This window comes from Blennius ocellaris (assembly GCF_963422515.1).
Source record: "Blennius ocellaris genome assembly, chromosome: 17".
In the NCBI taxonomy this organism is placed as follows: Eukaryota; Metazoa; Chordata; class Actinopteri; order Blenniiformes; family Blenniidae; genus Blennius; species Blennius ocellaris.
In genome coordinates this window covers 245,584-262,339 of record NC_137666.1, presented here as the reverse complement: position 1 = coordinate 262,339, position 16,756 = coordinate 245,584, and the positions used below count along the sequence as shown (strand labels likewise).

At 49.1% G+C, this 16,756-nt stretch overlaps 3 protein-coding genes across 3 annotated transcripts in view; 1 reads left to right on the top strand and 2 right to left on the bottom strand.

Moving 5' to 3' along the window:
- sec23a (Sec23 homolog A, coat complex II component) overlaps nt 1-2,003 on the bottom strand; it is a 12,827-nt gene extending 10,824 nt beyond the window's left edge. The window contains 2 exon segments of the mRNA XM_080513442.1: nt 1-103; nt 1,948-2,003. The exon segment at nt 1-103 is cut by the window's left edge and continues 166 nt beyond it. Of these exon segments, the coding sequence (XP_080369568.1) occupies nt 1-55 (55 nt within the window). The 5' untranslated portion in view covers nt 56-103; nt 1,948-2,003.
- A 633-nt stretch (nt 2,004-2,636) lies between these two features.
- srp54 (signal recognition particle 54) lies at nt 2,637-9,295 on the bottom strand. Its single transcript, XM_080512810.1, has 17 exons — nt 9,176-9,295; nt 7,699-7,765; nt 7,517-7,623; nt 7,345-7,436; nt 7,163-7,247; nt 6,965-7,069; nt 6,232-6,298; nt 6,101-6,158; nt 5,855-6,005; nt 5,623-5,771; nt 5,431-5,531; nt 5,257-5,343; nt 5,075-5,148; nt 4,560-4,668; nt 4,295-4,465; nt 4,101-4,196; nt 2,637-3,056 (listed from the first exon to the last, which is right to left on the bottom strand). The coding sequence occupies exons 3-17, from the start codon at nt 7,592-7,594 to the stop codon at nt 2,965-2,967; spliced, it is 1,515 nt and encodes a 504-aa protein (XP_080368936.1). The 5' UTR covers nt 7,595-7,623; nt 7,699-7,765; nt 9,176-9,295; the 3' UTR covers nt 2,637-2,964.
- A 1,434-nt stretch (nt 9,296-10,729) lies between these two features.
- rcor1 (REST corepressor 1) lies at nt 10,730-16,225 on the top strand. Its single transcript, XM_080513524.1, has 13 exons — nt 10,730-11,309; nt 11,410-11,469; nt 11,688-11,768; nt 11,852-11,904; nt 12,205-12,366; nt 12,450-12,568; nt 12,646-12,724; nt 12,803-12,853; nt 12,930-13,076; nt 13,802-13,879; nt 15,578-15,635; nt 15,731-15,999; nt 16,072-16,225. The coding sequence occupies exons 1-13, from the start codon at nt 11,090-11,092 to the stop codon at nt 16,096-16,098; spliced, it is 1,404 nt and encodes a 467-aa protein (XP_080369650.1). The 5' UTR covers nt 10,730-11,089; the 3' UTR covers nt 16,099-16,225.
- The last annotated feature ends 531 nt before the right edge of the window (nt 16,226-16,756 follow it).

Sequence of the window (16,756 nt, the reverse complement as noted above, 5' to 3'; positions counted from 1 at the left end):
ACCGGACGCCGTCGCGGTCCTCGTTCTGGGCGATGTACTCCGGGAAGGTTGCCATGGCGACGCGGGGAGTGGGCGGGGGGGACACACACTGTGGGGGACAGAGCTGTGGACGAGGGCCGACACACGGACAGATAGATAATTACTTTATTCATCCCCGAAGGGAAATTGTCTTGTTGCAGCAATCTGGTACATACGAATATTATAAAATACAATAGAATAGAAATAAAAGTAAAGAATAAAAATAGACAAATATCTGGGTATAAGACATAAAGTAAAACACAGAACGGAACATGGACACTTAGAAATAATCAGGAGATAAAAGCAAGATAAATAAATAGTAAGGTGCAGTGGCAGAGCCATTAGAAGTAGGTATTATATAATAATAATAACAATAACACAGATAATAACAGTGTGCAATAGTGTATAATACTCGTGTATAGTACTGCTAATAATGGTAGCAATAATATAACAATAGCAACAATTGTATATATAGATATATATCAGTAATAATAATAATAATACCAATAGTAATAGTATACTTATAACAATAATAATACCAATAGTAATAGTGTACTTATAACAATAATAATACCAATAGTAATAGTATACTTATAACAATAATAATACCAATAGTAATAGTATACTTATAACAATAATAATACCAATAGTAATAGTGTACTTGCACATGTATAAATATATGTATATGTACATGCAATATGCCATATGAAATATATGATATAATATAAGTATCAATGTAATTGAGTCCAGGTGATGATTGAGGCTCTGACGGAGGGAGAAGAGTTAAAAAGTCTTATTGCCGTGGGGAGGAAGGACTTCCTGTGACGTTCCTTAGAACCTTAGAACTTGGATATTTAACAATCTATTTAATCTGTTAAACAGCAGCTTGTTCATCGCTGTATTTTAGCCTCTGTAGCTCTGATTCAGAGTCAAACATGCAGCGCTGCACTTGTCGCTCTGCAGCCCCGCGGCTGCCGTTTAACGCGGTTGCCATGGAAACGGCGACGCTTTCCTCGCATCTCGTGCGTTTATTGACAGGAGGGCGTGGCCAGCAGCTGCTCATTAGCAATGAGAGAGACTAATGAGTCTATTCCAAAGAGGGTCCGTTATATATCCGAACGAAGTGATGTGGAGTGCTGCTTAAAAAAAAAAAAAAAAAAAAAAAAAAAAAAAGGAGAGACTGTCTCCTTCAAAATAAAGTTTCGAGTTGTGAATGAGAGCGGCCGATCTGCGGTAAACTTTCGGGAGAAACTCGAACCGACCGCTGAACGTGCGGAAAAGCGACTTTGAGCCGAGCGTTTCTAAAATGAGGCAGAATGTTAACGGAGTCTGGTCTGCGGGGGGGGTGGTGGTGGTGGGGGGGGGCCCGCAGGGACGTGGCGCAGGACGACCCGGGTTGTTTGACACGCGGCGGCTGGAGGTCGAAGTTCATCAGACTGAGACGGACGCGACGTTTCTGCTGAATTTAGGAGCGAAATCTACGGGTGAAACACACCAGGAGTCGCTCCACGGGACCTCCGCCCACCAGACTCCATTCACTTTTCCACTGATTTTTACCTCTCGGTGTGAGTTTCTCCCAGTTCCGATGGGAAATCAAAGTCCGGGAAGCGACTCGACGTCGGCGGTCGCCCCGCCGGACTGCCTCCGGGTGCGTCGCCCGAGCCTCGGCGCACCTGGGTGCGACGAAACACCGCCGCTTTCCAGCGGCACACTCACACAGGTGAGAAGCCTGGGAGCTAAGATGCTAGCTGCGCTTGCTGTCCCCCGGCGAATAAAAGCGCTGCGTCACTGACGTCAAAACCCGGTGGCAGTCGGGTCACACGCGCACAGGTGAGCCGACGGAGCTCCGGGTGCCGCGCGAGGTCGTCCACGTGCGAACGGAGCGAGTATTTCAGGTTTAAACCGGGGAGGAGGGTGGAGAAGACTCACCTCAGAGCCGCCGCAGCTCCTCTCTGCCTGCGAAGCAAAACAACATGGCGGCCGACGCCACGTCAACGCGGAGAGGGGGAGGACGCGACGATGCGTCACTCCGCTCGAGACTTCAGAGCTCAAAGCGCGGGAGAGATAGGAGGAAGTAAGAGCGCTTACTCCGCCGCAAATGTCGGAGCTCGAACCTGACGAGATCAAATAGATCGATAGATAGATAGAAATCTGGTACATACGAATATTATAAAATAGAATAGAATAGAAATAAAAGTAAAATCTAAAAATATCTGGGTACAAGACAAAGTAAAACACAGAACGGAACATGGGCACTTAGAAATAAGCAGGAGATAAAAGCAAGATAAATAAATAGTAAGTTGCAGTGGCAGAGCCATTAGAAGTAGGTATTATATAATAATAATAACAATAATGCAGATAATAACAATGTGCAATAGTGTATAGTACTACTAATAATGGTAGCAATAATATAACAATAACATGGTAGCAATAAAATAATATATATATATCAGTAATAATAATCATAATACCAATGGTAATAGTGTACTTGGTATTATTATTATTATAAGTATATTACTATACTATCACTAAGGGCGAGGAATGGGAGTGCGATTTTACAGAGTTTAATGGCGTGGATTCCACGTTCCCCCTGCTCCCGACACAGACACACTGCAGCGTTAAAATTTTGACATACAAACGTTTATTGTTTGACAAAAAAAATACACCACCTTCGTCATCCTCAATCATCGCAGTCCTCCTCCCTCATTCAGCCTCCGTTCACACATCCTGTATGATTATTGGTGGGAGGATCCGACACGCTGGGATCCTCCGAGACACCACAGAAGAAGAAACGCTGCACTGACTCTTTAGGTCTTCTTCTGGGTTTTATCGTTTTAAAAAGCAGCAGTTAGCTCGGAGCTCCGCCCCCTTTCTGGCCCCACAGCCGAGAGGAGGCGGGGCCTTTTAAATGTGTCTTCAGTTATAAGGCAGCTGATTGGTCGGCGGTCACATGTTGTTAAAGCCCATCATTCCTTTCATGTTGCCAGCGGCGCCCTGCTGGAACTGACGCATCATCGACTGGAGACCCGCCATACCACCTGCACACACACACATTAGATAATGCAGATAAGGTATATATATATATACATACACACAGGTATAGGAATGTTTCTAATGTCTCTGCATCTATGCCACTTTATATAGATAGATAATTAATTTATTCATCCCCGAAGGGAAATTGTCTTGTTGCAGCAATCTGGTACAAACGAATATTATAAAATACCATAGAATAGAAATAAATGTTAAATATAAAAGCATGTGGGTACAAGACATAAAGTAAAACACAGAACGGAACATGGGAACTTAGAAATAATCAGGAGATAAAAGCAAGATCAATAAATAGTAAGGTGCAGTGGCAGAGCCATTAGAAGTAGGTATTATATAATAATAATAACAATAATACAGATAATAACAATGTGTAATAGTGTATAATGCTCGTGTATAGTACTACTAATAATGGTAGCAATAATATAACAACAACAATAACAATATATATATATATATATATATATATCAGTAATAATAATAATACCAATAGTAATAGTGTACTTGCACATGTATAAATATATGTATATGTACATGCAATATGCCAGATGAAATATCTGATATAATATAAGTATCAATATAATTTAGTCCAGGTGGTGATGGAGGCTCTGACGGAGGGAGAAGAGTTAAAAAGTCTTATTGCCGTATGTTTATTGTACTTTATTCTACACTTTGCCCCCCAATCATAGTTTAATTTCCTTGTATTTCATCTTACTGTATATTTTGCTCCCCTTAGAACTTATTATACTTTATTATAGTTTGTGATTTTTATCTTATTTTTTAGTCCTATTTTATTTTATTTACTTATTATTACTCTTTACTGTAAATACTTTTGGCCCTGAGAGTTCTTGATAGTCATTGATTATAAGATTCCTCTATTCTTATCTCACTGTTTGTATATTTCTTGTCTTTCCTCCTCAAGAGTCCTTAAGAGCAGAATGGAACAAGTACATTTCTCCTTTGTGATCAATAAAGCTTATCTCATCTTATATATATATATAGACACACATGTATAGGAATGTTTGTACAGGACGTACCCATGTGGTGCAGGACTCTTGGGTCCATCATTTTGGCCATCTGCTGGTTGAGTTTGGCCATCTGAGACGGGTTCACGTTCTTGGACATGTCTCCTCCTGGAGAGACAAACAACACATGATGGACCTGGACTCCTGGGACTCCTGAGACTCCTGAGACTCCTGAGACTCCCCCCCACCACCCCCACCTCCCTAACCTTTGAAGAGCCCCTTGATTCCCCCCATCTTCTTGACCATCTGGGCGAACTTGGTGTACTGGGTGAGCAGCTCCTGGACGTCCCTGGTGGCCACGCCCGACCCCCGGGCCACCCTCTGGATCCGGTTGGGCTGCTTACTGAACAACTTGGCACCGTCCTTACTGTCCAGCTCTGTGGGGGGGGGGGGGGGACACACACACACACACACACCTCGTCAACACCTGCACCATGGGTCCCAGTGTGTGTGTGTGTGTGTGTGTGTTACCTTGGTCGTTCATGCTGTCCATGATGGTCATGAGCTTTTTGAGTCTTGCCATCGATTCCTGTTCATTTCCTTTACTCATGAAGTCTGTGCCAAAGCCGGGAATCATCCCCTACACACACACACACACACACACCTTCCGTTTTAAATCATCAACTCAACTTTATTTATAAAACGCTTCAAGCAGCCGTAGCGGAGACAAAGTGCTGTACATTGAAATAGAAATATAAGAGGCAAAATAAAAACATTAAAACAATAAAAAAAAGTTAAAGCAATAAAAACAATCAGATGGTAGAACAATAAACAAAACATTAAAAGTTAAAACAATAAAAAAAAAAAAACGAAGGCACTAAAACCAGAGCAGAGGTAAAAGCCAAAGAATAAAAATGGGTTTTAAGACGAGTTTTAAAAATGTGACTGAAATCAGTCATCTGACAGTGTGTGTGTGTGTGTGTGTGTGTGTGTGTGTGTGTGTGTGTGTGTGTGTGTGTGTGTGTGTGTGTGTGTGTGTGTGTTACCATGATCTGTCCGAAGGGGCCCATCTTCATGATGTTCTGAAACTGTTCGTACATGTCTCTGAGGGTGAACTGACCTGTGTGGGGCAGAGGTCAGGAGTCATTACCCATAGTGCAGTGCGTGTGTGTGTGTGTGTGTGTGTGTGTGTGTGTGTGTGTGTGTGTGTGTGTGTGTGTGCTCTCACCGTGCTTCAGTTTGTCGATTAGCTCCTCGTTGTCGTCCAGTTTCAGCTCGTTCACTCGGTCGATCAGACCCTCGATGTCGCCCATCCCTAAGGGGGGGGGGCGGAGTTACTCACAGTTGTACCTGGCCGGCGGCGTCCTTACCGAGCCGCGTCCTTACCGAGCCGCGTCCTTACCGAGCAGTTTGCTGATGAAGGGCTGAGTCTTGAAGGGCTCAAAGTCGTCGATGTGTTCTCCCGTCCCGATGAAGATGATGGGACTCCGGGTGGCCGCCACCCTGTTGGGAGGACACGGGGGGGAGGGTCAACCCGTCGCCGTGACGACGTGACGCGGCGGCTGAGGAGGAGGATGAGCGGGAGGGATCTTACGCGCTGAGAGCTCCGCCCCCTTTGGCGTGTCCGTCCAGCTTGGTCACGATCACCGACGCCACGTCCACTTTGTCCTTGAAGGCCTTGGCCTGGGACTCGCAGGCCTGGCCGATCGACGCGTCCATCACGTACACGATGTTGTCTGGTTGCTACGGGAACGGGAGGAGAGTCATCCCTCCGTCGTTCGGGGCCCTCGGGTTTCGAGCGGCGCCCTGCGTGTCGGGGGACTCACCACGGCGTTGGACACTTGCAGCATCTCCTCGAACAGCGAGTCCTCCTGCTTGTGTCGCCCGCTGGTGTCCACGATGATGATCTCAAAGTTCTCGCCCTTGAACTTCTCCACGCCCTCGGCGGCGATCACCACCGGGTCCATCTCTGTGTAACTGCAGGCGTCGCACAGTCAGTGGGGGGGGGGGGCCCTGAACACGACACTCTGCGGCGGGGGGGCGGGGCCACGGGGCTAGCCGCCGTGACTCACCTGCCGTAGAACGGGATTCTGGCTTTGGTGGCGTTTTGTTTCAGCTGATCGAAGGCGCCTGGGGGAGAACGGAGACCAGTGAGTCGTCGGCGTACATGGCGTGCCGGGCGGACACGGCGCCGTGCGTTTACCTGCTCTGAAGGTGTCGGCACAGATCAAGCAGGTCTTCCAGCCTTTCCTCTGGTAGTAGTACGCCAGCTGCAGGGCGCAACACAGCGGAGTGAGAACAACTCAACTTTATTTATAAAGCGCTTTAAGCAGCCGTAGCTGAGACAAACCTCAGGTAGCTAGTTTTGTGTTTTATGTAACTTATTATCGGTTTGCTTCTTTTTTACTTTTATTAACCTTACTGCACTAATGTCCTCACTTTCTCACTCATCTGGGTGTGTGTGTGAATGTTTAGGTTATTCTGTATATACGGTGTGTCTGCTGAGATGAAGCGATGCTGAATGTGAGAACGGCTGCCGGTGTTCCATTGTATGTCTACCGAGTGTCTATTGTAGCTACACCGCAATTTCCTTGTACCACGTATAATGACAATAAAGCTTCTAATCTAATCTAATCAAAGTGCTGCACATTGAAATAGAAATGTAAGACGCAACATAAAAACATTAAATCAATAGAAAAAAAGTTAAAGCAATAAAAACAATCGGATATTAAGACAATAAACAAAACAAAGAGTTAAAACAATTAAAAAAAACAAAAAACGAGGGCACTAAAAGCCAAAGAATAAAAATGGGTTTTAAGACGAGTTTTAAAAATGGACAGTGAGGGGGCTTGTCTAACAGGGGGGGGGCATTGCAGAGGTTAGGAACAGAGGAGGCGTGGCCAGCGTGTGTGTGTGTGTGTGTGTGTGTGTCAGACCTTGGAGCAGGTGGTGGTTTTGCCGCTGCCCTGCAGACCCACAAACATGATGACGTTGTTCTTGCCCTTGGTGGGGGTCCAGGCCTTCACGCCGGGGTCCACCAGCTGCACACAGGTCAGACAGCAACATGAGAACAGGAAGTGGCGAGGCCGAGGGGGGGGGGGGGGGGGGGGGGGGGACGACGTCGGCGCCCTGACCTTGACGAGCTCCTTGAAGACGGCGTGCTGGATCATCCGCCTCTTGTTCAGGCCCGACGCCATCTCCTCCAGGTCAATGGCCGACCTGCGGGGGACAAACGTAAAAACACGGTGAGGCTCTTCCGGCCGCCGCCGCCTTGCCGTCTGGCCGCCGCCGCCGCTCCGGGTCGCGTCCGACTCACTTGACGTTCTCCCGCAGCTGCTTGACCAGCTTGATGTTGACGTCGGCCTCCAGGAGGGCGGCGCACACCTCCTTCAGCATGGCGTTCAACACCTGAGGACAGACGCAGTGTGAGACACGCGACGACGTACGACGACGACGACGACGTACGACAACCCGCCCGAACCCGCTACCTCTTCATTGATGATGGTGGCGTTGCTGAGCGACCTCAGCGCCGAGGTGATCTTCCTGCCGAGATCTGCCAGCACCATGATGGCGGTCTGATGGAAACCCTACAGACCTGAGGACAGCGGCACAGACGGGGAATCAGCGTCCCGGAGACGTCCTGCGCACGTCGCGGTTGATTTGAACTGACCGTGCGTTTCAGTGGAGGGAATCCCCTCGTCTGAGCCCAGAGAGTCGGCCGGCAGGCGCAGGACGGTCTGGAAGGAAGAGACACAACCACTGGAAATCAGAACCAAAGAAGAAGAAGACGGCGGCGTTTCAGTTCACTGGCCAGGCTTTTCTCTGTGCAGCTTGCATGTTCTCCCCGTGTGTGTATGTGTGTGGCGTCTCCTCCTACAGTCCAAAATCATGCATGTGATGTTAATCAGTGGCTGATCTGTCCAGACTTTACCCAGAACGACGCGGTCTAGATCAGGGTTCTTCACCCTCTGGTGTTTCCTCCAGATCGTCAGGTGAGTCGTGGGAAATTATCACATTTCACATTTTTTTCTAAAAAAACCTTTGCTCTCACAGCGACAGTGTGTTGCAGAGTAATCCTGTATAAATACTCTTCACCACTAGAGGGCAGCACAGAACTTTGCCGGTGAAATGTAAAGTGACAGACGTCAGTGTGGTTCATCTCCACCTCCTGCTACCATCTTGTATCAAAGTACTGTGTCAGTGACAGTGGTGGAGAAGTTTTTGAAAACCAGGATCTCAGCTCTTCATCCATCAGGTCCAGGTTTCACACTGAGGGAGGCACTATTAAAAAAAAGTCCTTGGTTTCTGGATTTACTGGATTCCTGTTGATAAAACTTTGATGAGAAAGACTTTATATTGTTAATAGAGGCTGCAGAGTTTAACATTTAAACATTTCCGGGTGGTGGTGGTGTGACTCCAGATGTTTCCAAAGAAAAAAGTGTCTTGGCTCAAAAAAGGTTGAAAAACACTGCTTTAGAAGATGGATGATGTGTCCTGGATGCAGATACGCTAATTTTATTTATTTATTTAGTTGTGATGATGGAGGAGTTTGAACCTGAGAGCAGTTTAACTCAACCACCCACGGTCTGCTGCCGGAACAAATAACCTCCTGCTGTTAAAACGCTGCAACTCGAAAATCGCGTCTGATTTCCTTTATGTGATCCAAACAAACAAAACGGCGGAAGAAGGAAAATGAAATTGCACCGCGGCCTCGGATAGTCATCTTTGCGCATTCCCCCCGAGGCAGACGCGAGAATAAAGAATATTTTACTTGTCGTTTTTAGGTTTGACTTTATCAAACAGTGTCACTAAATACGTGTGGTTATTACTTAAAATACGTTTAACCTTTAAAAAAAGAAAAGAAAAACAAACCCGTCTTCTTAATTGGACCGTCAAACATCAACATGCGGTGATATTAGAAATTAATCTGGTGTCAATAAAGCGACTCTAGGTGGATTTTTCCAGCCGCAGCTGCGAACATTAAAGTCAGCTGTTTACGAAGGTAGCCGTTAGCCATTAGCTTCCCCTGTTGAAATTACACGGAGGGGGGATTAGCTGTTAGCTCGGGGGCTCGACACAACCAGGCGGCCACGACAAATCCTCCCCGCGCCTCGAGACCCCCGGGGGGAGAGGAGCGGCGGTCTTACCGGCAGCTTTACCGGGAGTCCGTGGAATTTATCGAGGAAGACGCGTCTCGAGCAGAAACACACACCGCCAGCAAGACGTCATCAAACACGACTCGCTCTTCTTCTGCGGGCCGAATCACTTCCTGCTGCAGAGCTTTCAGGCGCACCACTGCCCCCTGCTGGTCCTCCACTGCATCGACTTGTAGGAGCCTAAATTCAGTTCATTGATGTTGGTTAAAAAGATAAATAGTTGAAGTTAATCTAAAACATCCGCAATTTAAGTTATTTAATTTGGAAGGAATTGGGAGGAGCATTTACAGGTATTTCAGTTCATATGGGCAATAATGTAATAAGTTAATCATTTAAAGTGTTTGTGGTTAATTTAAGTGGATACAAGTTTAATTTATGTGTTATTTGCAATGTTTGGAAATGGATAATTGTTTGGTGTTTTCAAGTGGCTGTGCACCTTTAATAGTTTAGTTGTTTGGGGGGGGGGTTACCTGTGACAGGGATCAGGCAGGTGAGGGTGGAGCCACACGGTTTTTTGACCTCTCTCTCTCTCTCCTTTTCTTTTTTTTGTCTCTTTTTCCTCGGATGAATGATACTGATCGGATTTAACGGACAACTTATGTAACCTGGAACACCTTTGGACATTTTCTCTGTACCACCCTTTTGTTTGTTTTCTTTGAGAAGTGAACTGTTAAACTTTACGAGTGGCCCTGTGGATTTTTCTCTACGTGGATAAAGAAGAGGAGAATGGATAGAGCATCAAGCTCAGGCTTCATTCAGTGGAAACGACAGATTTGGTTTAAGGAGAAAATTAGAAATGTATATAAGAATAGAAACATAGACACTGATAAACCCCTTCCACTGTCTTGAATCGTTCCTACGACTCTTCAGCCATTAACCTTGTAGTTCTGCGGGGTTCTGTGTTAGAACCTATGTTTTTCACAATACACACGCTTCATACATGAATACTATTATAAAACATTCCTTTTCCGTTTCATCAGATGATGATCCACAGATAACGTTACCTATTAAAGCAGATAATGCACATACGTTTATATCTGATTAATATCACATGACATATAACTCAGCCTATCATTATTTACAGAATTTGATTATTGTTTGGCAATGTCATCATTGTTTACATACATTTGTTATAATGTTTATACTGTTGTTATTAGTTTACATCTGTTTAATAACATAAACAGATGACTTTTTTTTACCATTATTAAAGAGTTTTCATATAATTGTTTACAAATGTTTATTATTGTTCACCAATGTTAATCAGCATTGTTTACAGATATTTGGATGTTTATCGTTGTTGTTTACAGATGTTTAAAACCATTTAAATATGTTTTTTAGACATTTTTTACGAGTTAAAAAAACCCATAATTTCCCAGATTTTGTAAAGATTAAAGTTTGATCTTGAAACCAATTTTCGGTCCTCGGACGGTCACGTGTTTATTTCACGAGCTTTTGCTTCATCGTGGATTGCGATTGGCCGCTTTCCGAATCCTGCGTTGTGATTGGTCGAGCGCCACCACGTGACACCTCGAGGCAGCAGCAACGGTCCGGATTTGGTGCTTTTTTTTTTTCTTCCCTTCTCTCTCTCTCTCGCTCTCTCTCTCTCTCTCTCTCTCTCGGACTCCTTCGATCGGGTCCGGGTTCCGGTCCGGGTTTTGACTCCGGGACGGGGCCTGAGCGAGTCTGTGATGGTCCGGCCGGTTTGAGCTGGCTCCTTCCGGTTTTGCGCTGCGCGACTCAAACTTTTCCTCCGGCGGCTGTTAGCAGTTAGCTTCCCTCCGTCCGCGGCGTGTTTCCCAGCCCGTCGGAACTTTTGTCCTCCGACTTCGTGTTTCCGCCTGAACCGGCCCAGAACCGGAACTCACTTCCGGGGTTTGAGGCTAGCGCTTTTAGCAGCTAGCTGCGATGCCGGCGATGCTGGAGGCTCCGGGGAAGAGGAGAGGCCGAGCGCCGGCCGGAGGAGGAGGAGGTGGAGGCGGAGGAGGAGGAGGAGGAGGAGGGGGCAGCGGCAGCGGCCCCGGAGCGGCGGGTCCGCCCGGGAAGAACCTGTCCGGTAATGGAACTAGCAGCGCCGCCGGCTGCTGGGACGAAGGAAGTTCCGGATCCAGCAGTGACGAGGAGCACGGTGGGTAGCCTCGGCAAGCTGAACTTCCTCCGAGCCCCCCGCGCCCGAGAACCGCCGGGGAGAGACGCCGAGCTCTGCTGTGTGTGTCTTGTGTTCGCAGGCGGAGGAGGGATGCGCGTCGGACCGCAGTACCAGGCTGTGGTTCCGGACTTCGACCCGGGTAAGACTCCCAGTCGCCCGTAAGCCTCGAGGTGCGGCGGTAGCCTCGAACATCCAAAGTTTCTCAGTCCGACTCACAGGCGGCGTTAGACTTTTGTTTCCGGTCTAGATTTTTTCCAAATCCCCTGTTTCTTTGTTTCTCTTGATCTGGGTCAGACCCTCTGGTTCTGGCCTCGGGTCAGAACCGGGTCGGTTACTGTACTATAACGTGTGTTCCAGATGTGGCCCAGGCGGCTCAGCTCAGAGAGAACCTGGGAATGTTGGTCTGGATCCCAAACAGCTGCCTGAACCAGACTCAGCGTAAGGCGCCACACCACTGTGGTTCTACGTCCCAAACCCTCCGACCGAACTTGACCCCCCCCCCCACATGTTTTGTGTTGCAGTGGACGAGTACATCGTCATCGCGAAGGAGAAGCACGGATACAACATGGAGCAGGTGAACACCCAAGTGCTTCTTTATTCCCGCCGTAGCTTCACGTTTCTTCTCTTCCACTCTGGACTCTGAAGTAGTTTCTATTCTCTCGTTCATTTTTAATAGACCATTAGATCTTAGTGCTCTGCAGGCCTCCTGTAGCTCCGCCCACCACTTTATGATGTCACATAGACGTGTGATGATCAAGCACGATTGTCAAGATCAACATTTTCACAACCAAGACACGTCCCCTATTGTTGACCGTCCAAATAACGGTTGAACTGCTTCAACCCCCCCCCACCCTCACCCCCCCTCCCCCGCCAGGCTCTGGGAATGCTCTTCTGGCACAAACACAACGTGGAGAAGTCTCTGGCCGACCTGCCCAACTTCACGCCGTTCCCCGACGAGTGGACGGTGGAGGACCGGGTTCTGTTCGAGCAGGCCTTCAGCTTCCACGGCAAGAGCTTCCACCGCATCCAGCAGATGGTACCCAGCAGAACCGCCCCCCTCCGTCTCTTAGCCCGGCGTGTCGGAACGCTAAAACGGTGACCCTGTACGTCTGTCCGCAGCTGCCGGACAAGTCCATGGCCAGCCTGGTTCGGTTTTATTACTCGTGGAAGAAGAGCCGCAGTAAAACGAGTCTGATGGACCGACAGAGCCGCAAGCAGAAGCGGGAGAAAGACGACAGGTGAGCCGCGGCGCCGGCGGACTCCGCGTTAGCTTGACGCGAAGGGACGCTGACGCAGAGCTCCTCGTGTGTTTCAGTGACGAGGAAGGCGAAGAGGGGACCGCGAATCCTCCGAGCGACCACGAGTTCGACCCCAAGAAAGAAGAGAAGAAGGAGGTAAAGAGTCCGTCGTTCTCACGGTTCCCGCTCGTCGCCCGCTGGACGAGTGTTTAGACGACTCTGGCGTGATTTCAGGTGAGCGCCGGGTCTCTGAGGTCGGAGGTGAAACCAACGTCTGGACTGAAGGTAAAGGACGCCACGCCCGTTTGTTTACCTGCGCGCGGGCGGCGGCCATGTTTGTTTACCTGTTGTTTACGGCCAGACGGGAGGGAAGGCGTCCCAGCGGATGAAGAAACGTCCCCCCAGGGGAATGTTTCTAAACCAGCAGGACATCGTCTCTCTGTCGTCCACGTCTGCTCAGGGACTCATCAGACACCTGGACAGTCAGCTGGTGTCCATCAAGAGACAGGTGTGTTCGCCCGTCTCCTTCATCTGTCTCCTTCATCTGTCTCCTCCATCTGTCTCCTTCATCTGTCTCCTCCATCTGTCTCCTCCACCTGTCCCCTTCATCTGTCTCCTCCATCTGTCTCCTCCACCTGTCCCCTTCATCTGTCTCCTCCATCTGTCCCCTCCACCTGTCTCCTCCATCTGTCTGCTCCACCTGTCTCCTCACTCGTCTCCTTCATCCGTCTCCTTCATCTGTCTCCTCCACCTGTCTCCTCACCGGTCTCCTTCATCTGTCTCGTCACTCTGTCTCCTCACCCGTCTCCTCCATCTATCTCCATCAGTCTCCTTCATCTGTTTCCTCACCCGTCTCCTCCATCTGTCTCCTCCATCTGTCTCTTCACCTGTCTCCTCACCCGTTTCCTTCATCTGTCTCCTCACCCATCTCCATCCATCTCCTCATCTGTCTCCTCACCGTCTCCTCCACGTCTCCTTCACCTGTCTCCTCCACCCGTCTCCATCTGTCTCCTCACCCGTTTCCTTCATCTGTCTCCTCACCGTCTCCTCACCGTCTCCTCCACCCGTCTCCTCACCGGTTTCCTTCATCTGTCTCCTCACCCGTCTCCATCCATCTCCTCACCCGTCTCCTTCATCTGTCTCCTCACCCTGTCCCCTCCACCTGTCTCCTCACCTGTCTCCTCACCCTGTCCCCTCCACCTGTCCCCTCACCCGTGTCCCTCTCCGTCTCAGATCCAGACCGTCAAACAGACCAACAGCACTTTGAAGGAGAAGCTCAGCTCAGGGATCCAGGAGTTCAAGCTATCGGAGGTAACCATGGCAACACAGCCCTACACGTCTGTCTTGCCTCCCGATGTTACCGGTGGTTGTTGTCCGGAAGTTCTAGTACGTCGGGACTCGATTCCCGGCGGGTGTGCTTGTTGGCGGTGGTCATGGTAACCAGCGGTTGTTGCTGGACGGCTCGACGCCGCCGCCGCCGCCGCCGCTGCCTGTTGATTCGGTTATTTGCTCCCAGTAGTTCCACGTGAGACCGGCTGGTTACGGTGGTTGCACGTTGCTACCGTTGTCGTCGTGTGCTGGTGATTCTGTAAGTTGCAGGCGTTGCCAGGAGTTGACTGGCCATTGCCAGTGTTGACTTTATTTGCCTCTGTCGCTGGTAGTTGCTCGTCAGATACCAGTAGTTTGCGGGTGTTGCCGATTGTTGTCTGTTTCCTGTATCTGCCAGATGTTGTGTGTTGCCAAGTATTCCCTGTAGTTGTCGGCATTAGTTGTTCATTTACTCTCCTTGGTAGCAGCTGACGGGTGTTGGTGGTAGTTGTCTTTGGTTGACGGTTGTTGGTTGAGATGTGTTGGTGGTAGTTGTCTTTGATTGAAATGTGTTGGTGGTAGTTGTCTTTGGTTGAGAGGTGTTGGTGGTAGTTGTCTTTGGTTGACGGTTGTTGGTTGAGATCTATTGGTGGTAGTTGTCTTTGGTTGACGGTTGTTGGTTGAGATGTGTTGGTGGTAGTTGTCTTTGGTTGACGGTTGTTGGTTGAGATGTGTTGGTGGTAGTTGTCTTTGGTTGACGGTTGTTGGTTGAGATGTGTTGGTGGTAGTTGTCTTTGGTTGACGGTTGTTGGTTGAGATGTGTTGGTGGTAGTTGTCTTTGGTTGACGGTTGTTGGTTGAGATGTGTTGGTGGTAGTTGTCTTTGGTTGACGGTTGTTGGTTGAGATGTGTTGGTGGTAGTTGTTAAACATTACTTGTAGTTGTGTCTAATAATTCTCTGGCCTCTGCAGTACCTGCATGTAGTGACCGGATTACAGCGGCAGTTGTATGGTGGTGTTGGTACTTGACTGTAGTTCCCCGCATCAGTGGGAGTTGCCAGTGGTTGCTGATGGTTTAGTTGCCGGTGGTTGCTGGTGATTTAGTTGCCGGTGGCTGCTGGTGGTTTAGTTGCCGGTGGTTTAGTTGCCAGTGGTTTAGTTGCCGGTAGTTGCTGGTGATTTAGTTGCCGGTGATTTAGTTGCCGGTGGCTGCTGGTGGTTTAGTTGCCGGTGGCTGCTGGTGGTTTAGTTGCTGGTGGTTTGGTTGCTAGTGGTTTAGTTGCCGGTGGCTGCTGGTGGTTTAGTTGCCGGTGGCTGCTGGTGGTTTAGTTGCCGGTGGTTTAGTTGCTGGTGGTTGCTGATAGTTTAGTTGCTGGTGGTTTAGTTGCCGGTAGTTGCTGGTGGTTTAGTTGCCGGCGGTTGCTGGTGGTTTAGTTGCCAGTGGCTGCTGGTGGTTTAGTTGCCAGTGGCTGCTGGTGGTTTAGTTGCCGGTAGTTGCTGGTGGTTTAGTTGCCGGTGGTTGCTGGTGGTTTAGTTGCCGGCGGTTACTGATGGTTTAGTTGCCGGCGGTTGCTGGTGGTTTAGTTGCCGGCAGGTGCTGGTGGTTTAGTTTCCGGCGTTGCTGGTTGTTTAGTTGCCGGCGGTTGCCGGTGGTTTAGTTGCCGGTGGCTGGTGACACGTTGCCGGTGCTTCTGTTTCCCCAGGTGACTCAGAAGTTGAACAACCGTTGGAGCACGGACGAGCAGCTGCTGGCCGTACAAGGTAACGACCGTCACGTCGACCGGGTCACCTGACCCGGGGCCGTCTGGCGGCGCCGCTCGCTGATTGGCCGTCCCTCTCGCCCCAATTGTACGCAGCCATAAGGAAGTATGGGCGGGACTTCCAGGCCATCTCGGACGTGATCGGGAACAAGTCGGTGGTGCAGGTGAAGAACTTCCTGGTGAACTACCGGCGGAGGTTCAACCTGGACGAGGTGCTGCAGGAGTGGGAGGCGGAGCACGGGATGGAGGCGGGGCACGGGGCGGACGCGGCAGACGGAGGCGACGGAGGAGGAGGAGGAGGAGAGGACGACAAGATGGAGGCGTTCCCGTCGGAGGACGATGAAATGGCGGCGAAGCAGACGGAGGTGAGCCGCTTCCCCGTCGGCGCGGTGCATTCTGGGAGTTGTGCTTCACCGTCGTCTCTTCTTGTCACGCAGGACTCGTCCTCGCCGCTGGCTTCATGAGACTCCGCCCCCTGGCCTGTGACCCCGGCCCCTTTTATCATGATGTCATTTCCTCGATGATGTGTTTTCTTGCGGGGCCACGTGGAAGTGACTGTCTCGGCTCCCCCTGGACCAATCAGGAGTCAGATCTGACCGAGGGGGGGGGGGGAGGGGGAGGGGGTGCGATTGGGGTTGTTTTTGCTTTCTACTTCCTGTGCGTGCGTGTTGGGGGTGGGGCTTAAAGCGAAGCAGCCATGTTGGGTGACGTCGCTCTGACACGTTATCCTGTTTCTATTTTGTTTCTTTTGTTTTTTAGACCAACTAATAAAACCAAAGTTTATCGACGACTCGTCTCGACGCATTCATTACATCAACACGTTTATTTTGGCGTTTCTAAACGGCGAGCGTGACGATCAGACAAACCCGAGGACGGCGAGGTTTTATTCGGTGAATGTTTGGTAACTTCTTACCGTTTCATTTAAACAAAGTTGTACGCTGATGATATTAAACAAAACATAATTAGATGCTATTGGTGGAAAAGCAGTTTTTCCTACAGCTGATTGATGCTTTAGCATAGAAATAATAACTTATTCATTCTAAAGTAAACTGGCTTCAGAAAATCATTGAACACACAGATTTCCAAACTTCTACTTGGTATTTGTCACTTTAAAGGCACATT